The following is a 26,902-nucleotide window of genomic DNA, read 5'->3' on the forward strand; positions in this document are numbered from 1 at the left end:
GAATTCCAGAGCTTGACACTTTCCTGTCGCTGCATTATATTAAAAAAAAAAAAAAAAGGCGCAAGGACCGGGCATAAGAACCCTGGTTCGAGCCCCCGGCTCCCCACCTGCAGGGGAGTCGCTTCACAGGCAGTGAAGTAGGTCTTCAGGTGTCTATCTTTCTCTCCCCCTCTCTATCCTCCCTTTCTCTCTGTCCTATCCAACGACATCCGACATCAATAACAACAATAATAACTACAATAAAAAAAAAACAAGGGCAACAAAAGTGAATAAATATAAAAAAAAGATTTGTGGGAGAGTAGATAGAATAATGATTATGCAAAGAGACCCTAATGCCTGAACCTCCAAAGTCCCAGGTTAAATTTCCCATTGCACCATAAGCCAGAGCTGAGCAATGCTTTGGTTAAAATCCTACCCTGGGGCTCGGGTGGGGTGAATTGTGGATCCAGGAAGAACCCAGCCCTCTTGCGCAGGCGCCCAGAAGCTGATTCCCGGGCGAACAAGGGCCTTACACTGCGCATGAGCACCCCGCAGCAGCGCGGCGGGTAGTGTTGCGCAGGCGCATTTGGCACACTAGGTGGAACTCTCTTGGCGGCGGTCACCGAGGCACTTGGTAGTCACGGGAGTCGTATTCCCTTAAAAACGTGAGTTTTCTACGGTTTGTCCCACGGCGAGGGGTCGTGAGGGATTAGAAACGAATTTTGGATGGTGGCTATCATTGTGTCGCAGAGGACAGTAACCCTCTCCGCCCGTGCCACCCGGCGGACCTGCGGCTGAAGAGTATTGCGCCTGCGCACTAAGCGTCCCGGGGTCGTGAGTGTCCGGGCGGAAGCTTCTTCCCAGCGCAGCCGGCGGCCGCGCTGCCCGAACTTCTCACGTTCCATCTCATTCAAGTCCTCACTGTCTTACCCGTTTTCCATTAACTTTCAGGCGGCTTTGGACGAGCTTCCTGGTCGCTCCCTTTCAGTGATCAAAGGACTTCCCGCCTCGGTGTTTTAGGGCTGGTCGCTTCTCCCGCTGTGGTCCGTCAGTGCCCGCCACTTCTCCCGCAGACTCCCGGGCTCTGCCTCAGTCTCCCCCCCTTGCCCTTGGCCCCCCTGCTGGCGGGGTCCCCGCACCTGGAAGTGGCCCTGTTGCCCCACTCCACCCCCCAACCCCCGCCTCTGTTTCAAATGCGAGGAGAGAGTGAAGCAGAGGGAATTAGAAATGGCCCCACTAACTGTCTTCCTTTGGGGGGTCAGTGGCTTTTGTTGTCATGTGATACGTACTTGGTTCCAGTGTGTGATTTCAACTTCTCATCTGCTCCAGTGAGAATGTCATAGCTGCTTGGCACCCGCTGTGGACCATGACCCCATAGAGGCATCTTGCATCCCTGTTATGTGATGGAGGCATCTTTGGGGATTCAAATGGATGAGCCTGTGACTTTTTCTCCCCTGTGTGATCAGTTGCAGGCGGATGGCTCATTAAAAAAATATGAGCAGAATTTTAAAAAATCAGGTACGTAATTCCAATAATGTACAGACAGACATTCTGTGGTTTTGGTTATTTAAAAAAAATTTCTTAGCATGTGTACATATATATACATATATATCCATCTATATAGGAACATTTTATATATTAGTAAAACTTCTTAAGGTCTAGATTTAGGATTATTTCGCATTTTAGAAAGGATTTAGCCCAGCAGTCAGTCCTAGGATGCCATTTTACAGATGAAGATGTTAGGATCGAAAGATGAGTGATTGTTTAAGAACACAAACCTTGTTATTAAACAAACGAAATTCTTGTTCTAGGCCCATGTTCTTGTATCTTCTCACCATATTGTACAAACAGTGGAGGGATTTTCATCTAGATATGCAAAAGTAGAATTCACTGACAAAATACATGTTTATAGCAGTAAGAAAGTACACTCTGTACCTTCTGAAGTGTTGGTTTTACCCTAATGCAGAGCTTGAAATGAACAAGAGAGGGTCAATACTGAATTTGACACTGAAATGTTTGCCAGCGACACAACATACATTTTATAAATACTAGTTTAATAGGGGAGTTCCACCTGAGCCCCCCCCCCCCCCAAAGGATAGCTTCATCTTCTTTTCCTTTTTTGTCCCAAGTGTTTGTAGTATTTATTCACAAACCATTGACTCTGGGTGGATGAAATAGCTCACTTGGATAGTGCGTTGCTCTGCCCATCACATCAAAGGAAGTTTTAGTACTGTGGTCTCTTTTACTGCTTCTCTGTCTCTTATCTAAAAAGGGAAGAAAACACTGATTCTGACCTTTTGCCTATAGGACTATACTTAGTATAAAGTAGACTAAGCCACTGTAGAATACAATGGTTTTATATGTTTCTGCTATCTTCTGAAACGAAGCTCAGACTGTTTTAGAAGGACTTTATAATACTACAATTTTAGCAGTATGGTTTGACATGTGTGTGTTTACAACTCACTGCAGCCACCATGAAAATTCCTGTGCCATCAGGATTTTTTTTTACCTACCACCCCTCCCTTCTAAGCTCATGTTTGGTGGGTGTTAAAATGAGTCCCCTTCCATATGTCTTTGGTGGTAAGGCTGTAATTAGTCCAGTCACCTGCACCCAACACTTTATGTTGATTTTAATTGTGGTTTTTGCTTTTTTTTTTTTTTTGGGTCCCCATATTCAGTTACCTATCTTTATCTTCCTTAAAAAAAAAAAAAGATTTGTGATTAATAATGGTTTACAAGATTGTAAGGTTACAGGGTATATAGTTCCATACCACACTTAACCACCAAAGTTCTGTGCCATCATGCTCCCAGTGATAATCACCTTTTTAATATGCATGGATGGCATTGTCTCTTCTCCCCGCCACTTTTACCATATGAATTCATTTCCTTAGACTTTGCTCCTGAGTTACAACAAAGTTTTTACCTCAAACTTCCAGCTTTCACTTTTTTATTTCCCATCTTGTATATCACTGCTGGCACACACATTTTATGTATTTAGAAATGTTATTTATGTATTAATTTAGAAAGGTTAAGAAGAGAGAACCCCAGAGCCTCACTCTGGCACATGCAGTGCTGGGTACCAGACTCGATGCCTCACGTTCAAATTGGAGAGCCTGATATTAACATGTCTTTTTTATTCAATTTCATGGATCCTGTCTTTCCCTTTTTTTGTTGCAATTACCTGCTTTTTACAGTTCATTTTTCCATTATTAGTCATTGTACAGAATAAAATAGTAGTCATTGTATCATTTAGCACTGTCTTCTATCACTTGGAACTTATGTTTTAGAATTAGTGATTTAATAGCAGTTTGCAAAATTATAAGACTACAGGATTATATATATATATATATATATATATTTCCACACGCACTCACCACCAAAGTTTTGTGCCATAACACTGCCAATTTCCACCATAGTTGTTACAAAGTTTTAGAGACAGTTTCACTACTTCTCTTTGTTTGCGAGTTCGTATGTTCAATTTTCTAAATTTCACATGTGAGCAAAACCATCCAGTAATTGTCTTCAACCGTTTTACTTCTCTTGAAGCTTCTTGAAGGCAGTGTTGTGTATAGCTTAAGATAGATGTCACACACTAGGCAGAGTGTATGGATAGATGAATCTGGCTTTGTTCTAGCATTGTGTACAGGTGAAAGCTACTATTCTAATAATCTACAGGGAAATAAACAGTAGGGAGGTAACAGAATACTGAATACCATTAAAAGAAGTTTTGTCAGGGGCCAATGACATAGCTCAGCATGAGAGCACCAGGCTTACATAACAAGATCTGAAAAACCTTGGTTTTAACCCCAGGTCTCACTAATTGCAAGAGCTGAGCAGTGAGTGATCCAGTCTCATGGAGAGGGAAATATATATATATATATTATATTTAAACAACATTTACATTGTTACAAAATATACTGAATCACTTATTTTGTATTTCTGCTACCTAATAAAATGAAAAAATTTTCCCATTTTATTGCCCTTGTAACCCTTGTTGTTGTCATTATTACTATTGTTGTTATTGCTATTGCTGTTGTTGTTGGATAGGACAGAGAGAAATCTAGAGAGGACAGGAAGACGGGGAAGAGAAAGATGGACACCTGCAGACCTGCTTCACCACCTGTGAAGCAACCACCCTGCAGGTGGGGAGCTGGGGGCTCAAACTAGGATCCTTACACCAGTCCTTGCACTTCACACTATGTGCAGTTAACCCATTGTGCTACTCCCTGACCCCTGCCATTTGGTTCTTATAGGTTAAATGTAAATGCTCCTGTTGATTTCTGCAGGTCACTGATACCTGTTTCTGTACATTTTGATACTTACTGACAGTAATTATAAATGGCATCTCAGTATCAGCTGTTAATATGGTGATTTTGAAGCAAATAAAGGTAATATCAAATTGGACATACTTTATACCCATCTTGGTGCCTTGGTGACACTGGAATTTAAAGCTCCAGGAGTTGATAACCATTAGAAAAGATTGTAATTGACAGTACCAACTATAACTGCTAGAAAGCCAATTTCCTCTCCAGGCCTTGGTTTTGGTTTCTAGAGTGATGCTGAGGTTACTGCCCCCGTCTTTGACTTTATTTACTTCTTAACTTTTCCTTAGGTCTGAATGAGCATAATAGTAATGATTTATTAATTCAACAAACCTGCTAAGCTCTTGTTCTAACTAGTTGAACATGCTGAGATACCACATTTAAGACAGAAGCCTGTCTTGCTGAAGTTTATTTTCTAGTGGGAAGAAGCAGACAGCAGATAAATGCACAGGATAACTTTATAGTACTCCAAAGACTGAGTAATGAGTGGGAGGAGTGGAGGAGTATTATCTAAATAGGGTGTCAGAGGAATCAGTATCAATTAGACTAACCACATGAAGCCGTGGGGAAAAGACCACCTCTTGGGTAAAATTTCATTTTCTAATTTAGAGAGAGGGTGAAAAATAGGAAAGACACTGTTCATTGCTCCACACACTCTTGGCGTTCCTCTGGACTGTCTGTGCTCTCACAGACAGTCTTTTTTTTTTTTTTTTTTAGTATTTTATTTTTTTATTTTTTAATTTCTTTATTAGGGAATTAATGTTTTATATTCAACAGTAAATACAATAGTTTATACATGCATAACATTCCCCAGTTTCCCATATAACAATACAACCCCCACTAGGTCCTCTGTCATCCTTCTTGGACCTGTATTCTCCCCACCCACCCACCCCAGAGTCTTTTACTTTGGTGCAATATGCCAATTCCAGTTCATGTTCTACTTGTGTTTTCTTTCCTGATCTTGTTTTTCAACTTCTGCCTAAGAGTGAGATCATCCCATATTCATCCTTCTGTTTCTGACTTATTTCACTCAACATGAATTTTTCAAGGTCCATCCAAGATCAGCTGAAAACGGTGAAGTCATCATTTTTTTTACAGCTGAGTAGTATTCCATTGTGTACATAAACCCCAACTTGCTCAGCCACTCATCTGTTGTTGGACACCTGGGTTGCTTCCAGATTTTGGCTATTACAAATTGTGCTGCCAAGAACATATGTACACAGATCTTTTTGGATGGATGTGTTGGGTTCTTTAGGATATATCCCCAGGAGAGGAATTGCAGGATCCTAGGGTAGGTCCATTTCTAGCCTTCTGAGACTTCTCCAGACTGTTCTCCACAGAGGTTGGACCAATTTGCATTCCCACCAGCAGTGCAGGAGAGTTCCTTTGACCCCACACCCTCTCCAGCATTGGCTGCTGTTACCTTTTCTGATGTATGACATTCTCACAGGAGTGAAGTGGTATCTCATTGTTGTCTTTATTTGCATTTCTCTGACAATCAGAGACTTGGAGCATTTTTTCATGTGTTTCTCTGCCTTTTGGATCTCTTCTGTGGTGACTATTCTGTCCATGTCCTCCCCCCATTTTTGGATGGTGTTATTTGTTGTTTTGTTGCTGAGTTTGGCAAGCTCTTTATATATGTTGGTTATTAGCCTCTTGTCTGATGTATGGCATGTAAAGATCTTCTCCCATTCTGTGAGGGGTCTCTTGGTTTGGGTAGTGGCTTCTTTTGCTGTGCAGAAGCTTTTTAATTTGATGTAATCCCATAGGTTTATACTTGCCTCAGTCTTCTTTGAAATTTGATTTGTTTCATTGAAGATGTCTTTAAAATATATGCGGAAAAGAGTTCTGCCAATATTTTCCTCTAAGTATCTGATAGTTTGTGGTCTAACATCCAAGTCCTTGATCCACTTGGAATTTACTTTTGTATTTGGTGAAATAGAGTGGTTCAGTTTCATTCTTCTGCATGTTTCAACCCATTGTTTCCAATACCATTTGTTGAAGAGACTCTGCTTTCCCCATTTAATAATCTGGGCCCCTTTGTCAAAGATTAGATGTCCATAGGTGTGGGGGACGTGTTTCTTTCTGACTTTTAAACTCAGGGCCTTGCTCATGGTAAGGCACATGCTCACTCCCAAGACATAATGTTAGTAACATGACTCTAACAAGAATCATCCAAAAAAAAAAAAGAAAAGAAAAAGAAAAATCAGTGCCACATTTATTATTGTTTTCTATATACTAGTTACTTAAAGAAAAAACAAAACAAAAATGTGTTACATAGGTTACATAGTGTACTGCTTTGCCATGTGCACAGCCCAGGTTTGAGCTTGGTCCCCACTATACTGAAGGAAGCTTCTATACTGTAGTCTCTTGTTCATATTAAATCTGCCTCTCTCTTACTTTTGTTAATTACTTAATCATTACTTTTATTTATTTAAATGAGAAAGACAAGGTTGGGAGCCAAGAGCACTACCCAGCTCTGGTTTATGGTGGTAGTGGGGATTGAACCTGGGGCCTCAGAGCCTCAAGCATGAAGGTCTTTTGCATAATCATTATACTATCTCCTTACCACCTGCCTCTATCTTTAAAAAAAAAAAAAAGCAATAATAGGGGAGTCAGCGGTAGCACAGCAGGTTAAGCGCATGTGGCGCAAAGCACAAGGACTGGTGTAAGGATCCTGGTTCGAGCCCCCAGCTCCCCACCTGCAGGAGGGTCACTTCAGAGGCAGTGAAGCAGGTCTTTAGGTGTCTGTCTTTCTCTCCCCCTCTGTCTTCCCCTCCTCTCTCTGTTTCTCTCTGTCCTATCCAACAGCAACAACATCAACAACAACAACAATAATAACTACAACAAAAAAAGGGGGCAAAAAGGGAAAATAAATAAATATAATAAATAAATAAATAAATGTATACAGGCGGGTGGAATAGCTCACATAATGTGTTGCTTTGGCAGATACATTAGCCAGGCTCAAACCTGACCCCACCACATTGAAGGAAACATCATGCTGTGATCTCTTCTTTCTCTGCCTTTGTCTGTCTCTCAAAGTAAATATATTTCATTTAATTTCCACAGTGTCTCGGTGGCATGGGTACTGTTACTACCTCCTTATTTGTACATGCAGAAACGAAGTCTCACAAAAAATAAGATGTGTGTTCAGGGAGGGTCATAGGGGAGCTAGGATTTAAACTTAGGTTCTCCATCTTGGAAACTATTCTAATTACTGTTAAACTGACCTCATGTATTAAAATTTATGAACCTTCTCCACTCTGCTTAGGAAGAAGTGGAAAGATGAAGGTAATTTAAATTTTACCAGTTTCTTATAAGTTGATATAATGGACTGAATACTGCACTGGATCTTTTAGCCTCCCGTTTAACCGTGCACTTTTGTAAAGATCTTATATTTACTTGAAAGTAGCAATTTAACCACTAGTGAGGATAGAGAATACTGTTGTTAATGGAGACAGTTTCATTAAAAAAAAATAATAAATAACATTCCCAAGGGCTTTAATAATCTGAAGGTGAATGTTCAATGCATAAAACTTTTTCAAGTTTGTAAAATTTTTTGTTTCTTTGTTTCAAGATTGCATTTTATCCTTGTCCTGCCATCTAGTGATTACAGAACAAATTATGATATTTTTTGAATTTAGGCCTTTTGCTTTGCTACATTCTCTACAATGGTAAAATACCTGTTAGATAAAATTCCAGATGGTAGAACATTTGGTGTGTGTGATTCTGGAATGTTATCTATTCTGTTTGTTAGATTAAGAGGTTACATGTGAGTTCCTCATAGAATTTATCCCACTGAGTTTCTTTTAGTTGAAAGTATAAGATATATTCTCATGAATTGTAATTAAATTCTCATTTCCTTGATAGGAATTAGAAAAGACATTGAGAAGCTTTATGAAGCTGTCCCACAGCTTGGTCATGTGTTTAAGATTAAGGACAAAATTGGAGAAGGTAATTTTGGGCATCCTTTATTATATTTATTATTTTTCTCTTTTCCTCATAACTTTTTGTTTTCCTGTTTGCTTTTTTCTTTACTAGGACAGAGACAAATGCAGTGGGGTGGGGTAGATATGGAGAGAGAAAGACAGCTGCAGCACTGCTTCACCATTGGTGAAGCTTTCCCATTGGAGGTGGGTACCAGGGATTGAACCCAGGCCCTTGGCGTGTAGTAACATATGCGCTAAACCAGGTGTACCTGAACTCCATTATTTCTCATTGAAATATATACTCCTCTTAAAAATATTAAGATGTATTTATTGCTAATTGCAGAAACAATTTTTGTCTTCTGGAAAGATCAAGACAATAAATGTTTATAGTAAAATGAACAGCTATATTTTAATCTTCATATCATTAAAATATTTTTATTAACTCTGATAGTTACTAAAAATGAAAAGTTTAAGATTCAGATGGGGAGATTTGCTTTAGGGAAACCAGATCATTTTCTTCTCTCTGTGTTGTAGTTAGGTAGAATTTTATATATTTAAATATGTTTGCAGCCTAACATGGCAAAATCATAAAAGTAAAATATGCTGCTTATAAAGATAAATACAAATGAAAGACTGGTAACCTTGTTATTGAAATGAAGAATGATTTTGGTGGACAGAAGTGAAGGAAATGAAAAGACAAATATAGAACTTTTGGTTGCTGTGTAAGAACTTAAATTGTAGCCTGGGAGGTGGCACAGTGGATATAGTATTGGAAATTCAAGCATGAGCTCCTGAGTATATCAGACAAGGAGGCCAGGTGGTGGTATGCCTGCTTGAGCGCACATGTTACAATGCACAAGGACCCAAGTTCTAGTCCCCAGTCCCCACCTGCAGGGGGAAAGCTTCACAAGTGGTGAAGCAGTGTTGTAGGTGTCTCTCTGTCTCCCTCACCTTCTCCCCCTTTCTCTCATTATCTGGCTGTGTCTATCCAATAAATAAAGATAATAAATAAAAGTAAAGAGAGAATTAAAAGGGAAAAAATGGCCACCAGGAGCTGTGGATTCATAGTTCTGGGACTGAGCCTCAATAACCCTGGTGACCAAAAAAAAAAAAAAATCAGATAAGAAAAGCTGGGTCAATGGAGTCAAGAGAAGTTAAGAGATGAGATGATTTGAAATTAAAACCTAGTGGATACAAGAAGCATTTTTTTTTCCTCCAGGGTTATAGCAGGGGCTCAGTGCCCACACTATAAATCCACTGCTCCTGGTGGCCTTTTTTTTTCCCCCATTTTTTATTGGCTAGAACAGAGAAATTGAGAAGGGTGGGGGTGGGGGAGATGGAGAGGGAGAGAGACCTGCAGACCTGCTTCACTATAAAGCGACCCCCTTCAGGTGGGAACCGGGGGCTCGAACTGGGATCCTTGCGAGGGGGAGATGGTGAGGGAGAGAGACAGACCTGCAGACCTGCTTCACTACTTGTGATGCGACCCCCCTGCTGGTGGAAACCAAGGGTTCTAACGGGATCCTTGCATGAGTCCTTTCACTTTGTACTATGTGTATTTAACCCGGTGTGCCACTGCCAGGGCCCCCAAGAAGCAAATCTTTACACCATTTTTTAACATACAGTTGTTATTCAAAAGCTTTGTTCTGGAAAACACTGCTACCCTCCTAACAGATCGATGGCTTGTCCCACAAGAAGGGGATGTAATATGTTTTAAGGCTAAATGCCTTTGTAACATGTAGTATGTTGAAAATTATGAGATCAGTTATTATTCTGGAAACATACTTAGTGAGATGGTGATGACCATGGAAATAATGCAGAGCTGTAATAAATTATTATACCAGACTAAAGGACTGAGGACAGCCAAGAATTTATTAAAAACTAAAAAATAAGTTGTATTTATAGAATATACTCTTCATGTTCAGTGTCATTAAGGTATTGCTGATAGTTTATAATTTTATGGATTTCAAACTTTTTAGTATCTGTTCTGATTAAATAAATATTGAAAAACATAATGACTTGTCTTACAGGTACTTTTAGCTCTGTTTACTTAGCCACTGCACAGTTACAAGTAGGACGTGAAGAGAAAATTGCTCTCAAACACTTAATTCCAACAAGTCATCCTATAAGAATTGCAGCAGAACTCCAGTGTCTAACAGTGGCTGGGTAAGCAATTTAAAGATACTTTAGTTGAACTATCTCAGTAATTTTAAGATTTTTCTTTACATGTAGGCATCATGAAGTAAACATCTTTAGTCATATGTTTAAAATTTGCTCGCATTTATCCTCTAACTTTGAAACGTTTAGTTGGATGTATGTTTATTTTTAGAGTGGATTTCCCTTGTGATTCCACTTGACTTCCTGTTCTGTTACCATGTTTTTTAATCACCCTGCCAAATCATATACTTTGGCTTCCATGGTTTAGGTATTTTTTACGATGTAGTGAAATCATGTTTTCCTAGCTATTGGCAGCCTCATCACATTTTATTTTGACCAACAAACTATCCTTCACACCATTCTTATTGCTGTCTCTCTGCTAGGTCATTCCTATCTCTATACAGAAATGTACTGCTTTCCTTCTACTAACTGCCCCATCATTACTTTGGTCCCTTTCAAAGTTAGACTTCTTTAAAAATTATCTACACATACTGTTTTCTCGTCCACACTTTCTTCCTATTATACACACAGTGTGACTGCTCTTCTTTGTGTTAAACTGAGTCAACCTAAGACCTCCATCTTACCAGTTTCTATTTCTGTTCACATAAAACTCTAGAAACATTTAACATATTTTAACATATTCATGATTTTGAACCATCGTCTTTTGCCTTATTACATCCTGCCATAGGACTTGTTGTTTTCCTGCCTTATTTGGCCTTTATTTTTCCATATCTTTTTGCCAGCTTTTTCTTCTACCTGGTCCCTAAATGTTGGGGTTCCTCAGTGCTTGATTCTGATCTTGTTTTCTTCCCTAAGTAGTATAGTTTATTTCCAAATAGCTTTAAATAAGTAATAATTGATTCCCCTAAGTCTGTAATCTCAAGTCTTTTAACTTTCAAGTTTATACTTAAATATACCTGCCTATGTGGCATTTTCATCTGGGTACCTAATAAATCTCAGATACAATATGCCAAAATCTAAATTTCAGTTTATCTTAGCTTTGCTTCTCTACTCTCAAAATCTATTACAGCAGCTGGTTTTCTTTCCTTTTCAGCAAGTGGCACTACCTCCAACTCAGATATTCAAGTCAGAAACTTAGTAACCATCCTCAAATTCTCTACCATGCTAATTCATATGTGTCGCTAAGTATTTTGTTCATGAATTTAATGATGATTTATAATAGTTAAAATTTTGGAGGTATAGCTTTATACTTCTGTATGTGTGTAAGCTAAGTTCTAGTGTTAACCCACCAAAAACACTCTATATTCTTCCCACCCCCTCCCCATTTTCATCCACATCCAATAACCACTTTAGTTTTCATTTGGACTAATAAGTGGTTTTGCTGATTTGTACAAGGTTGTTTGTTTTGTTTATAGTCTACATTGTTTTCTTAATTTTTTTATGAGGCAATATTATAGCATAATGGTTAGAGGAAATCTGGAGTAGACTACTTGGATACAGATCCTCGCTTCATAACTGACTAGTTTAGTGATCTTGGAAAAATTTCTTATTCTCTTTGTACCTTAGTTTCTTTATTAGTAAAAATTGAGGAAGGAACTGGTAGCCTTATCCTAGTATGATTGTTGTGAAGATAAGTGAATTTGCTAGTGGATATAAAATGTGTAGAGCAGAATTTGCATCATGTTGTGAATATTTACTAAATATTCTGTTTTTGCTTTTCAGTAAGTTTAATGTTATTACTGTCTTGTCTAGTACTATTTGGTTAATTCATTCTTGTTATTTATTTTTGTCACTTGTCAATTAAAACTATAATTATTTCACATTTGTATTATATAGTAATTTTATATAGTAACTGGTACTTTTTTATGTTTTTTTAAAAATATTTATTTATTCTCTTTTGTTGCCCTTATTGTTTTATTGTTGTAGTTATTGTTGTACTCGTTGTTGGATAGGACAGAGAGAAATGGAGAGAGGAGGGGAAGACAGAGAGGAGAAAAGGTAGACACCTGCAGACCGCTTCACTGCTTGTGAAGCGACTCCCCTGTAGGTGAAGAGCCAGGGGTTCGAACCGGGATCCTTATTCCAGTCCTTGCGCTTTGCGCCACCTGTGCTTAACCCATTGTGCTACCACCTGACTCCCACTTATTTTTTTTTAAGTTTTATATAGTTTAGTTAAACATTGTTACTATTGCACACATTACCCAAGGATATGGGTTCGAGTCCTTGCTTCCTACCTTCATGCAGGTTCCTTCATGAGCAGTGAAGCAGGTCTGCAGGTGTCTGTCTTCCTTTTCTTCCTCACTATCTCCCACTCCCTTCTCAGTTTCTCTCTATCAAATAAAATAGAAAAATTTTAAAAAGGAAAAAAAAGTGTGCTCTTCTATATGATGATGGTTTAATGTTATTAGAATTATTTGAACATTACAAGGATTGTGTATTTAGAAAAACTGAAAGTTTCAGTTCATTTGACCTTTCCTCTAAAGTTCATTGTGAATTTTTCCACTAGGGGACAAGACAATGTCATGGGAGTTAAATACTGCTTTAGGAAAAATGACCATGTGGTTATTGCTATGCCATATCTGGAGCATGAGTCCTTTTTGGTAGGTCTTAAGATTTCTTGAATTTTTATTAGCTACATACTTAATGGAAACTGATTTTTTATTACCTTATTTATAACTTTATTTTAGGATATTCTGAATTCTCTTTCCTTTCAAGAAGTACGGGAATACATGTTTAATTTATTCAAAGCTTTGAAACGTATTCATCAGTTTGGTATTGTCCACCGTGATGTTAAGCCCAGCAATTTTCTATATAATAGACATCTGAAAAAGTGAGTATGTGAAGTTACCAAAAAATACTATTTTTAAATTTATGCAGTGGGTTCCATCAAACAACATACTACAATAGACCTATACAGATCTTTTTTTTTTTTTTTTTTTTTTTTTTTTTTAATTTTCCTGGTGTCCAGTTCCTGGACAGGGAACTGCTATGAACATGAAAGTTAAGTTGTATTAGTGAAGCATCATTACATGTGGCATGGCCCAGTGGCATTAGTATTTAGCAGAAAGAAGCCTAAAAAGTTTAATCCTGCACATTTATTTTATCTCAGGGTTTCATTTTTCTAGAAAATGAGGTGACTGGACTACATGATAGTCAAATTTCCTCTCTTAGCTCTAAAGTTCTACTTTTTTGTGACTTCTGGCTTGAGTGGGGGGGAGGGGAGGGATAGTGTGCAGAAGGGGGAGGGGTTGTAAGCTGAAGATAAACACTGCTGTTTATATAGTGGATTGATCATATTGAGTATGGTAAGAGTGGGACTGTACCTTCATTCCTGGCATTTGTTGAATTAATTTTACTTATTTATTTTACCAGAGCACTGCTTAGCTCTGGCTTATGGTGATGTAGGGAGATTGAACCTGGGACCTTGGAGCCTTAGGAATGAAAGTTTTTTTGCATAACCATTATGCTGTCTCCTTGATGCTCCTTAATTTAATAAAAAATTTAGAAGCCATTTTAATTTTTCTTCTAAACTTAATGTGCATTTAAAAAATAACTGCTATGATATCATTTCTACCACCATCAGAACAAAGAATTAGACTTAAATTTTGTATTCCTTACCTGCTTGTTAACACAGGCCATGAAAAAGGGGAGAAAAGATTTAGTTTTCTGTATGGGGAATAGAACATTTCTTAATTTTCAGTCCTAGTTGTCAAATTTTACTTGGTCTATAAAAATACTCTTTTTTTTTTTTTTTTAGGGGTGTTTTAAATTGTTTTTAAAATTGAGGTATAGTTGTACTATGGGGGGGTGTGGGGTCACTGGGCCACCAGAGCACAGCTCACCTTTTGCCTAAAGTAGTACCTGGAATTGAATTTGTGTCCTTTGGGTTCTAGGGAATACAAAGTGATGCTCTAATAGGCTACAGTATTCCTCCCAGTTCTAAAAAATTTTAATCCATCCCCCAAAGAATTTGCATATTATGATGTAACTAAGCTTTACTTGTTTAAAAGAAGTAAAAACACTTACTTTTATTTCTTAGGTATGCTTTGGTAGACTTTGGTTTGGCCCAAGGAACCCATGATACGAAAATTGAGCTTCTCAAATTTGTGCAGTCTGAAGCTCAGCAGGAAATTTCACAAACTAAATCTCATGTAATCTCGGGAAACAAGATTTCATTGAGTGGCCCAGCAACATCTAAGGAGCTGGATCAGCAGCCCATCACAAAAACTTCTGTTAAAAGGCCCTACACAAATGCACAAATTCAGAATAAACAAGGAAAAGATGGAAAGGTTCTCATTTATTTCTTAAGTACTAACATGGTTTTAGATATATTCTTTCATCTAACAGAGGGAGGTATTATAATAATAGATTATACTTACAACTAAAAGCTTTTTTGTTTTTTACATTTGTTATGTATTCAGATGATTAAATTTGCACTGAGGTTTTTAATGAATGGCTGATTTTAAAACTGAAATTTACTTGGTAGGTTTATAATGTACTTCTCATTACAGTGGCATTATATAACAAAAATGGAAATCTAATAAAATTCCCTGCATGTTATAGTCTAGGTAAATTAAAAGAAAGCACTAGTCATAGGGGAGAAATTCTAAAGTGTCTATCTCCATTTTAGCTGCACAGCAAAATGTAACATCCATGCAGGTGGTGTATTTATTTATTTATTTAGTTAGTTATATACTTGTGGGCTATTATAACATTGTATGGGTGCTAAAGGTTCTGTCTAGATTTTTCTTTCACAGAAGTGTTTTGGTGCTTGAGGATGACCTGGATGCAGCTGTTTTTGTTCATGTCACTTAACTCTTTCAAAACTATGGCAGAGTACAGCTGGCAGAAAGTGTTACAGATATAATCCTTGTTTTCCTTGTTTTTTGTTGGTATTATAGGAGGGATCTGTAGGCCTTTCTGTCCAGCGCTCTGTTTTTGGAGAAAGAAATTTCAATATACACAGCTCCATTTCACATGAGAGCCCTGCAGTGAAAGTAAGTAATGTAGCTTAATAGTGAATCAACAGTCAGTTATATACTCAAGAGAATTTAGGGAATGACTAGACTAGCATTCATTAACCAGTAAGTTTTTAAAAATAGAGTTCTACTTTGGCAGAATATATTAACATTACTACTTTGAGCATCTAATCAATACTTATTTTCTTCAGGTTTTTCCTGAACTTTTCTGGTGAAAATTTTTTATTCATTTTTGCTTAGTTGATTACTATTGCTTTCTCTGGAGGAACAGTTTGAACACTGAGCCTTTTTTTTTTTTTCTTATTGACTAGAATATAGCTCCCAACAGCTAACACATTTCTGACAGAAACTTGGTAGCATAAAAATGTTTGTAATGTTTACATAATTGTTATCAATATAAATAGTTTTAGGTTGAAATTTTTATACCCTGTAGTAGCTAGATAGCATGAATAACAGATTAAAACTGGTGAGTAATTGTGCAGTTTACAGTTCTGAAATGGAGTTAGACACTAGAACAAAACTGTTTTATGCTTTTGTGGCATCAGGAACCGCTCTAACAAAATATGAGTCAAATATTTAGCAAAGTAGGACTGATTGGTAAATTTAATGTTTATTCAATAGGAAAACAAAGTTTTTTTATGCAAAACTGCATCTTGGCTTTTCAGACAACCCAATATTTTAGTAGACAGTTTACAGTTTAATTTGGACTCAGAATCCATTACTGCAAAAGCCACACTAGTATTTGAGAGCATCTTATTTAATGTCATCAATATAGATAATGTAACTTTTCTTTTGCAGATTATGAAGCAGTCGAAGACGGTAGATGTACTATCTAGAAAGTTAGCAACAAAAAAGAAGGCTCTTTCTACAAAAGTCACAAGTAGTGGTGCAGTGAGGAAAACTGCCAATTCTTGCCCAGCTAGCCTGACCTGTGATTGTTATGCAACAGATAAAGTTTGCAGTATTTGCCTTTCAAGGTAATGTCTTTTAATGGGGCTATAAAATCATGAGCATACTGCTAGACAAGATTAGAAATTGTTAATTTTGCAGGCAATTGATTTAGTAAGTGTGAAAGTAAGTTGTTCTGTAAACTACTTAGGCACTTACACAGAGCAGTACCTTAAAAATGACAACTATAGTTATTTAGCATGTATCTGCTCTTTGGAAAATGCATTAGCTACTATACACAAAGACTTTTGGTCTGGGGCTAGCTATATTAGAGCGCTAGAATTGAACATTTCCTTACTGATGTAACCTTAAAGAAAATCCTGCCAGCGTAGAATAACTTGAACCAAATAGGCCTCCTCTCTTATTCGCACTTCCAACTCTGCACAAATTCCTTCCTTCCCTTCAAGATGGTTTTCTTGAAGGATTTTCATGAACCTTTCCTGAATAAGCCTGTCAGTAATTAATCATTTCAAACAGGAATAAAATGATTGTCTCTGAGTTCTTGCAGTATTTTATTTCTCTGTCAATGGTTCTTACTATCTCATACTTCATTTTAAACCTGGTAGTTAACTTAAAACCTCTCTGTAATATAACTCATAGTGGGCATCAGTGTGTGTGGTGGGGGTGGAGGTGGGGGTGTGGGCAATAGAAGCAAATTCTAGATTTGCCTTACACTAGATTATTTGCTCTATAATAACTTACTTACACATGTAGTAGATTCTCCCATCCAAGTATTAACCAGGCCTGACCCTGCTTAGCTTCCAAGATCAGACGAGATCTGATGTGTTCTGGGTGGTATGGCCGTAGACAGCATGTACAAATCCTACTGTGAATTAAGTTGATTTTTTTTTTTTTATCTTAAACTTTAACACAACTAGAAAAATCTTATTTCATCATCGTAGGAGGCAGCAGGTTGCACCAAGGGCAGGTACACCAGGATTCAGAGCACCAGAGGTCTTGACAAAGTGCCCCAATCAAACTACAGGTATGTTGCAGTAGAAATAGAGACACTACCACCCCCCACCTCCCCCACACACATCCCCAAGGACCTAAGTTTGGGATAATAGAGCTTTACAAATAGCTAATATGGAGAGATGAATACCCACGTGTCAACAGCTGTTATGTGAACCATTATATTCCCCTCAGTAAAATGATCTGAAGAGAGATCTAAATTAAAATTCAATTTAAAGACCTAAATTAAATTTGATTTTCTTTTTTTTTTAATATTTATTCCCTTTTGTTGCCCTTGTTTTATTGTTATAGTTATTATTGTCATTGCTATTATTGTTGTTGGATAGGACAGAGAGAAATGAAGAGAGGAGGGGAAGACAGAGAGGAGCAGAGAAAGACACCTGCAGACCTGCTTCACCACCTGTGAAGCGACTCCCCTGCAGGTGGGGAGCTAGGGGCTCGAACTGGGATCTTTACACTGGTCCTTGCACTTTGCACCACCTATGCTTAACCCAATACGCTACCGTCCAACTCCCTAAAATTGATTCTCTTAGGTATGTTTCATTTCATGATACCTATTTTTTCTTTTGTCTGTCTATTATTTCACTCTTCTGCCTTTAGTTACAGGTGCTAGCAGTGTTGCAGTCCAGTTTTTGAGATAAATGTTCATAAAAAAGGTTTATGAACATTTTTAATCTTGGTGCTTCCTCCACCTCCATCCCTACTTTTTCTGCATATTTCTCATCTATTTATTACATATATCTATTTAATTTATTTTTTAATAAAACACTGTTCAGTGCTGGTTTACGGTAGTGCCTGTGATTGAATAAGGGACCTTCAAGTCTCGGGCATGAAAGTCTGTTGTGTGACCCACTCTGCTATCTCCGCAGCCCTATTTATAAGATAATTTTACCTGAAACATTGTTAGCATAATATTTGTGAGGCAAAAAAAATGTACTTTTTGTTAACTTAAGTACATTTTATGTTTGCCCATTTGTTATTTTGAAAACAGTATAAAATATTTTTGAAAAAGAAATATGTCTATAATCTTAAAAAGTTGTCATGGAGCCAGAATCTAGGGAACATCATTTTAACTTTTAAATTAATTAATTCATTGATTGATTAACTGATTAATTTTATAGGGGAGGGGGCCCAGACACTGAGAATTCATTGAAGGAACAGGCAGAGGTACAAAGGGGATCAAGAGAGGCAGATGAAACAGTAGCTAAAGGGATGGGAAGCAAATAACTTGATGGTGAGGGTAAAACAAAATAGGAGAGATGATTTTCCTAAAAGAAAAAGAGGGTTTGGAGAGGTGGCTCAGAGCTAGAGTGCTTGCCTTGCATGTATGAAGTCCTGTGTTCAATCCACAACACTTTATAGAATAGCAGAATTTTACTCTGTTTTCTTTCTCAAATGTGGCCATTATTTAAAGAGAGAGAGAAGGAGAAGAAATAAGTGAATTTATTAGCGTAAAACTAAACTGATCTTCAAGTACCAGAACTCTGGAAATTAAATTTTTTTATAGCAAAAGAGCTAGCTAGCAGCTAGCTAAAAAAGCTTCTGATGTGTGATACTCTTCACAAAAAACAATTCACTTTCACTGCCATGATGTATAGTTCTTCAATAATACCCATATTTTTTCACAACTATGTTTGGATTTCTTTTGATCTTGTAAAATGCGTGTTTATTTAGTGCTTTCTAATGAATGATGGCATTTTCTTTTAAACTTACTAACATGTTGCTCAAGAAAGAAAACTTAAAAAAAAATTTAAGGTGATTCAAATGCATAGTGAAGATTAAATCTATTGATAATATGATAGGTTTGTGATTTTTTTTTTCCATTACAGCAATTGACATGTGGTCTGCAGGTGTCATATTCCTTTCTTTACTTAGTGGACGATATCCATTTTATAAAGCAAGTGATGATTTAACTGCTTTGGCTCAGATTATGACAATTCGTGGATCCACAGAAACTATCCAGGCTGCTAAAACTTTTGGTGAGCAGTTTTTATATTATGGAATCAACAACATATGACACATAGTATCCTGCAACAAAATATATTTTGCTTACATGTTTTTAAGTTAATTTTCTTTCACTAGTGGTTCCTCTCTTGTCATGTGAAAATATAATTTAGGTTTATCTACTATTTGGGGAAATGATATACCACACAGTTACTTCATGGCTTTAACTTGGCCTCTAAATTAAGGAGCAAACCCATATGACTTATTCTCCTCTAACTATAATTTTCTAGTGAAAGGAAGTGTGCTTAAATAGGTTTAAAAGTAAAAATGGGTGGAGGGCCTGTGTGGTAGTACATCTGGTTGAACACACATGTTACAGATTCGCGCCCTGATACCCACCTGCAGGAGGAAAACTTCTCAGATAGTGAAGCAGTGTTGCAGGTGCCTCTCTCACTCCCTTTCCGTGGCCCCCTTCCCTCTCACTTCATCTCTAACCAATAAATAACCAGTTAAAGTAAAAATAGACTGGCATATTATAACCTTAACAGACTTGGGGTTTGACAATTTGTTTAGTTTGCCACCACCGACCCTTCCCAACCCACTCCTTCCTTCTTTCTATCTTAATTCACTCATTCATTAGATTGGAATATGTAAAGATAATTTTTTATCATCCAAATATAGATTGTGTGTTAACAGCCCATATAATCCCGTGAAATCTGTATGTTCTGTTACTCATTCTTGAAAGCCACAGTTCTATTTTAGGAGGAAATATAAGGCAAAAATAATATACAATTATCTACAATATTTGCTTGACTTATTATTGTCCATGTCTGATAATAATTCTGCTGAGAAGATGATTTAAAAACCTACATAATTTTTAAAAACCTAGATTTGATTTGGTTGTTAACCTATTCAAAAATTTTATGTGTGTCAGGCACTATTACTGAGTCTCTGTCCTAATGGAGCTTTTAAATTCCAGTAGGGAAGGTAAAGAACTATGTACTGGGAATTGGGCAGTAGCACAGCGGGTTAAGTGCATATGATGCAAATCGCAAGGACTGGCATAAGGATCCCATTCGAGCCCCTGGCTCCCCACCTGCAGGGGAGTCACTTCACAGGTGGTGAAGCAGGTCTGCAGGTGTCTATCTTTCTCTCCCCCTCTCCGTCTTCCCCTCCTCTCTCCATTTCTCTGCCATCTAACAATGACAACATCAATAACAATAAAAAGGGCAACAAAGGGGAAAATAAATATTTTTAAAAGGGGGGGGATTTGAGCGGTAGCACAGTAGGTTAAGCACATGTGGCGCAAAGCACAAGGACCGGCATAAGGATGCTGGTTCGAGCCCCTGGCTCCCCACCTACAGGTGGGTTGCTTCACGGGCGGTGAAGCAGGTCTGCAGGTGTCTCTCTCTCCCCCTCTCTGTCTTCCTCTCCTCTCTCCATTTGTCTCTGTCCCATCTAACAACGACAACATCAGTAACAACAACAACAACTATCTCTCTGTCCTATCTCACAATGAGGACATCCATATCAACAACAGTAACTATCTCTCTGTCCTCTCTAATAATGATGACACCAATAACTACAACAACAGTAAAACAACAAGGGCAACAAAAGGGAAAATAAATATAAAAAAAATTAAACAAAAACAACTGTACTGTCAGGTAAGTGGTAGTGAGGAAGAATAAAGAGAATGAAACGGACTCAGCTACTTTGAATAGGTTGGTCAAGAACAAGGTATATAAGGATGCATTTGAACCAAGATACGAGAAAATGAATGATGTCTTTTTGTTGAGCCCAACAGATAATTTAGGACCCTGTAGGTATTATCTAGACTTTGGAAATTCAGAGGTGAGTAAAGTATTCCCTTATCTCCAAAGGACTCAGTCTAGTAGCCAAGATACTGTTTTATCTGTACAGGCTAGGATACAGGATAGCAAAAAATAGTAATAGAGATTTTCACAGGATACAATAGACACTTAAAATCATCAGTATTCTGAGTCTCAAAGAGGTCATTCTTGAACTTAAGTAGTAATGTAATTGAGAGTATCTTAGACACACAGGGCAGTAGGGGGCATCCTAGCCAAAGCAGGAAATACAGTCAGAGGCATTCTAGAAGCTTGGAAGAGGGTACTGGAGTTGTTACTGAGTAAAAGATTTTAGAAAGAGGGGGCTAGGCAGTGAGTGGCACAACTGGTTAAATGGCACATATTTCCATGCACAAGTGCCCAGGTTTGACTCCCCACTCTCCTCCTGGCAGGGGGATTGCTTCACGAGCAGTGAAACAAGTCTGCAGGTGTCTTTCTCCCTCTCCATCTCTCCCTCTCTCAATTTCTCTCTGTCCTATCCAATAAAACAGAACCAAAAGAGAAAAGAAAAGAATGGCCACCAGCATCAGTGGATTCATAGTACTGACACTGAGCCCCAGAAATAACCCTGGTGGCAATTAAAAAAAAAATTTAAAGCCGTATAGAAGGTTATGATGGAGCTGGAAAAGTTGGCAGAGCGAAGCAAGTCCTCAGCTTACTAACCCACTACTTTCTACATAATGTCTTCTACTTTATAGTTTGGCCTTTAACTATGTAGTATAAAACACAAATATAGGACATGATTCTGTCTCATACTCAAATATAAGTACATGCAAAAACAGAGTTATGTATTTCTCACAAGAGGCTTCTGATAGAGTTGATTTACTCAAATGCTTTTTTTCTTTTAGGCAAGTCAATATTATGCAGCAAAGAAGTTCCAGCGCAGGACCTGCGAAAACTCTGTGAGAAGCTCAGGGGTATAAATGCAAATGCTTCCAGATTAACAGGCGATATGCAAAGGTCTACTTGTCAAGACCCAAATTTTTCAGAGAAGACTGACCAGAAAGTTTCTCACCTCATACAAACATCTCAAACTCAGCACTCGGAAAACTCATTCTGTAAAGAGGATAGTAATGGCTGCGGGGGTCATTATGATTCATGTACTACCAATTTAGAAGGCTGGGATGAGGTACCTGATGAAGCTTATGACCTGCTTGACAAACTTCTAGATCTAAATCCAACTTCAAGAATTACAGCAGAAGAAGCTTTGTTGCATCCATTTTTTAAGGACATGAACTTGTGATGATCATTCTTTAGTGTTTGCTACTGTGTATGGGATGAAATGGTGGTAAAATAAAAGTATTTGGGTAGCCGTAACTCCTTACTCCCAGGACAAAAATGAGTAATTTATTTTGAAATTTTAGTATGCACTCTTGTGGCAGATACTAAAATAAGATGCCTTACCCTTTTGTACTAAGAACATGATCTTTTGGTCAGATTTTCCCAGAAGAAACAGACCTTTGGTTTCCCTAATTCCTTGCCCCTGCCATTTGCAGACAAATGAACAATATTAGGCCAGTGTACACCAGTGTTGAGTACAAGTCTTAAAAGTAGTGGGTGTGATAGGGATTAACTGAGTAAAAAACTCAGTTTATTGGTTTCTTCGAGCTATGACGAGCTATGAGACATGTATACTTAGAGAAAATTCATCCTGGTATTGATCCTCCGTCCAGTCTACTAATAAAGAATGTTCTCTCCTAGAGGCAAATGTTATATGCCTTTCAACATAAAAGAATTAATGAAATGTTGGTAACTAGTAGTGGCAGATGTCACCTAAAGTTGGATTTTATTTTAAAGTATTTTGTGAAAGCATTGTGTGAGTGGCCTGATGCATTCTTCAGAATTATATAATGCTTTCCACAGTTTCATTTGCTTTATTAATTGTTATAAATGTTTATAGTTGGGGACTTGGGTAAAGCTTGGTAGTCCAAAATACTTCTCTCTTTATCTGAATGTTTGCACACCATCTTAGGTATAATTAGGTAGCTGCGAAAAGGAAAAGGGAACACAGCCTTGAGAATTGTGAATTTTTCTTCCGCCTGGACCAACAAATCTCTGTTTTGACTAAGTGGGTTCTGCTCTCAGAAGGATGATTACTGGAATCTTGAGTGGGTTGGAAAGTGAAAGAACAACGAAGTAGTCAGAGTAGAAAAGGACTAAAAATATAAGTTTGTGTATTACCATATTCCAAAATGATGTCTGCCATTGACAGCATATTAAGCTTCCTGTAGGAAATAAGGGGATGAATGGGAAAAGGTAAGTTTTTGAGAAGTTTCCCATTTAGTTGTCATAGAATATAGAAATAGTCGAGGGACACAGATGGCTCATTTTGTTATTTTGAGCAGTCAGTACATCTATTATTTGTGAAATATTGTATATAATATATGTATATTTAAACCGTTACATTTGATCTGCTATGTTTTTGCTATTTTCAAAAAACTGATATGTTCTTGAATTCATAAGTTTAATAAAGTTATCTTTTCATATTTTTGTCAGACTTTTATCTTAGAAAATAGTTATTTAAAAAAAAATACTGACCAGTTGTGGAGTGGCAACCCTTAAGCTTCATTACTCTGGTGAGACCCTTCTTTTCATAGTATTCTCTAATTCCATTCCAGGCGGTTCACTTCCTAACAAAGCCCCAAAATCTAGATATAGACCAGGTTCCATGAGATAGAGCATATGTTGACACATATCCATAAACTAGGGCAAAATATATATATCTGAAAGCAAAAGTACACAATAGTCTACAGTGAGTACCTCTCAGTACTTCATCTGCACTATTCCAGCCTTTAGGTGCATAATATTTATCAATTTGTTTGGCTTTGGATGTTAACTCTTTTTCAGCCACCCTACCAGGTTCCAAATGCCAGCATGATGCTGACCAGGCTTCCCTGGACAGACAACCCCATCAATGTGTACTGGAGCTCCACTTCCCTAAAGACCAACCCTACTAGGGAAAGAGAGAGGTAGACTGGGAGTATGGGTCGACCAGTCTGCCCATGTTCAGCGGGGAAGCAATTACAGAAGCCAGACCTTCCACCTTCTGCAACCCACAATGACCTTGGGTCCATACTCCCAGAGGTATAAAGAATGGGAAAGCTATCGGGAGGGGATGGGATACGGAGATATGGTGGTGGGAATTTTGTGGAGTTGTACCCCTCCTGTTCTACGGTTTTGTTTTTTAAAATTATTAATAATAAAAAACTACTGGTAATATTTTCCTTCTGGGATGACTAGTACTTTTTTTTTTACATTTATTTATGAAATGGAAACACTGACAAGACCATAGGATAAGAGAGGTACAATTCCCACCACCAGATCTCCGTATCCCATGCCCTCCCTTGATAGTTTTCCTGTTCTTTACCCCTCTGGGAGTATGGACCCAAGGTCATTGTGGGATGCAGAAGGTGGAAGGTCTGGCTTCTGTAATTGCTTTCCCGCTGAATGTGGATGTTGATAGGTAATCCATATTCCCAGCCTGTTTTTCCCTAGTGGGGCAGAGCTCTGGGGAAACAGGGCTCCAGGACACATTGGTGGTGGCGTCTGCCCAGGGAGATCCAGTTGGCATGGTAGCATCTGGAACCTGGTGACCAAAAAGGAGTTTAGCTATAAAACAGAACAAATTGTTGACTAATCATGAATTTAAAGGCTGGAATATTGCAGATGAAGATTTGGGGTCTCCATTTTGGAAAAAGGTAGTAGGTCTATTTTAGGTATAGTCTAGGGGGCCCATGACTTTACTAGTTTTTGCCTGAGCCTGACATCTGATATGGAGGTGAACCCAAGTTATTTTCTGGGGAGATGATGCCATGTCTGAAAAAGGGCTAGAAAGCTGGATCAGGGAAGAGTAGCCCCCAAATATGGGAAAAGTATATAAATATTGTGGGCTGTAAAACCCCATCGATCCGATCTCGGGCCCATATTCAGCTTAGAGCCTGTGTGACCTCTGCATCCCTGTATGTCCGACCCCGCATTCTGTGGTCATGAGTAGGAATGTTCCAGGTTGCACCACTTTCAGTTCTTAATCTTTTCCTAGATAGGAGTATTTTATCTAATTAAAATACTCCTATCTAGGAAAAGATTAAGAAGGTGATTAGTACTTGTCATTCTCTATTATTATAGAAGTTTCCAGAATATTCAGCTATTTTTCATTGTTGGCTTCGTTTAAAGTTCTTACTGCTTATGCTCTTGAGAGAAAATGTTAAGGGTGTTTTTATTTAATAAGCCTTAGACATTTAGAACTATTTATATAACAAGCTTCAAGTGTTGGATTTTTTAACAGGCTGCAGTTCCTTAACATTTTTAATGAAACATTTCCTTTTAAGGAGATGATTATAGTTGTCTTAATGGCATAAATAAAAATGTGACTCGAGTGTTTATTTAAAAGAATTAATTTATTTCAAAGGCTACAAAATTCATCAAGTGATGCTAATCTCTTACCTTTTTGGCATCAGCATTTTAAGAACAGTGGTGTTACAGATGTTGGTATATGATAACAAAATCTTGAAACCCACAAAACTACAAGTCTCAGTAATTTCTGCTGGATATGTAACTTCAACTCTACACGTCACCAAAAAGTTTATCTTAAGCAACTTGCCAAATATGGCGGGCAGTGCTGTCTGCCAATGTCTGCAGAAGTATTGTTTTCACGTGCGTTTGTGTGTGCTGTCTGTGATCTTCAAAGAACACTATCTAGTCCCTGACAAAAATGTCAGTTCTCTGTTTAGGTTTTTCCTATGTTCTTAGAATTGATGTTTCCTAATTTTTGTTCAGTTATGTGTTTGAACCATCTCACTTTCTTGGAAGGTGGATATTATCACTCATGTTCTAGATAAGTAGTCAGATGTCGTTAGTGCTGTGTCAAAGTACAATAAGTTTTCAACAAATTAACCACAAAGGCCAGTGCTAAGGCAAGCATTTACTAAGTAATGACATTTTAGATAGCTAAAGTGAAAAGGCATAAATCTTAAAGCACTGCTTAGCTGTATGAAAAAATTATTATAAGTGTGAAATTCTAAACAGTAGTTATAGAACAGTTTTAAGCTGAATTTGACCCACTGACTGTCTCACAGAAGGAAATAATCAAAAAGGAAAACTGCCCTTGACATCTATTTTTAATACTTTAACAATACAATTATTAAAACTTTTAAGTATAAATTTCAAAAAGAATATGCAGTCATTGAAAAGTATACATAGTTTTTACAAAGCAAAACTAGAAAACTAATTTAGGGGGCCAGGCAGTGGCATACCAGATTGAACACACACAATGCACAAGGACCTGGGTTCAAGCCCCTGGTCCCCACCTGTAGAAATAAAGCTTTGCCAATGGTGAAGCAATACTGCAGGTGTCTCCCTTTCTCTGCTCCTCTCTATATCCTCCTTCCTTCTCAATTTCTCAATTGGTGGAGACACCACCAATGTGTCCTGGAGCTCAGCTTCCCCAGAGACCCATCCTACTAGGGAAAGAGAGAGGCAGACTGGGAGTGTGGACCGACCAGTCAACGCCCATGTTCAGCGAGGAAGCAATTACAGAAGCCAGACCTTCTACCTTCTGCAACCCTCAATGACCCTGGGTCCATGCTCCCAGAGGGATAGAGAATGGGAAAGCTATCGGGGGAGGGGGTGGGATATGGAGATTGGGCGGTGGGAATTGTGTGGAGTTGTACCCCTCCTACCCTATGGTTTTGTTAATTAATTTAAAAAAAAAAGGGGAAAAAAAAAACAATTTCTCTCTATCCAAATACATATATATATATAGTCAATTTTAGATGTTGGGTTAGGTGTACATGTTAAAATGCGCAAGGACCCAGGTTCAGGCTCCCAGTTCACAACAGAAGGGG

At 37.9% G+C, this 26,902-nt stretch overlaps 1 protein-coding gene across 3 annotated transcripts; it reads left to right on the plus strand.

Annotated features, from left to right (window-relative positions):
- Nucleotides 1-508: 508 nt before the first annotated feature.
- CDC7 (cell division cycle 7) lies at nt 509-23,545 on the plus strand. 3 transcript variants are annotated; one of them, XM_060202061.1, is made up of 12 exons: nt 509-644; nt 1,309-1,497; nt 8,172-8,255; nt 10,261-10,396; nt 12,855-12,948; nt 13,036-13,178; nt 14,388-14,637; nt 15,250-15,345; nt 16,126-16,304; nt 17,178-17,260; nt 19,077-19,226; nt 21,908-23,545. In XM_060202061.1, the coding sequence occupies exons 2-12, from the start codon at nt 1,383-1,385 to the stop codon at nt 22,300-22,302; spliced, it is 1,725 nt and encodes a 574-aa protein (XP_060058044.1). In that variant the 5' UTR covers nt 509-644; nt 1,309-1,382; the 3' UTR covers nt 22,303-23,545. The 3 variants fall into 3 exon arrangements, with proteins under 3 accessions (XP_060058044.1, XP_060058043.1, XP_060058045.1); XM_060202060.1 differs by lacking the exon at nt 509-644 and adding an exon at nt 881-1,022; XM_060202062.1 differs by lacking the exons at nt 509-644; nt 15,250-15,345 and adding an exon at nt 881-1,022.
- Nucleotides 23,546-26,902: the final 3,357 nt, after the last annotated feature.

This window comes from Erinaceus europaeus, chromosome 11 (assembly GCF_950295315.1).
Source record: "Erinaceus europaeus chromosome 11, mEriEur2.1, whole genome shotgun sequence".
NCBI classification, from domain to species: Eukaryota; Metazoa; Chordata; class Mammalia; order Eulipotyphla; family Erinaceidae; genus Erinaceus; species Erinaceus europaeus.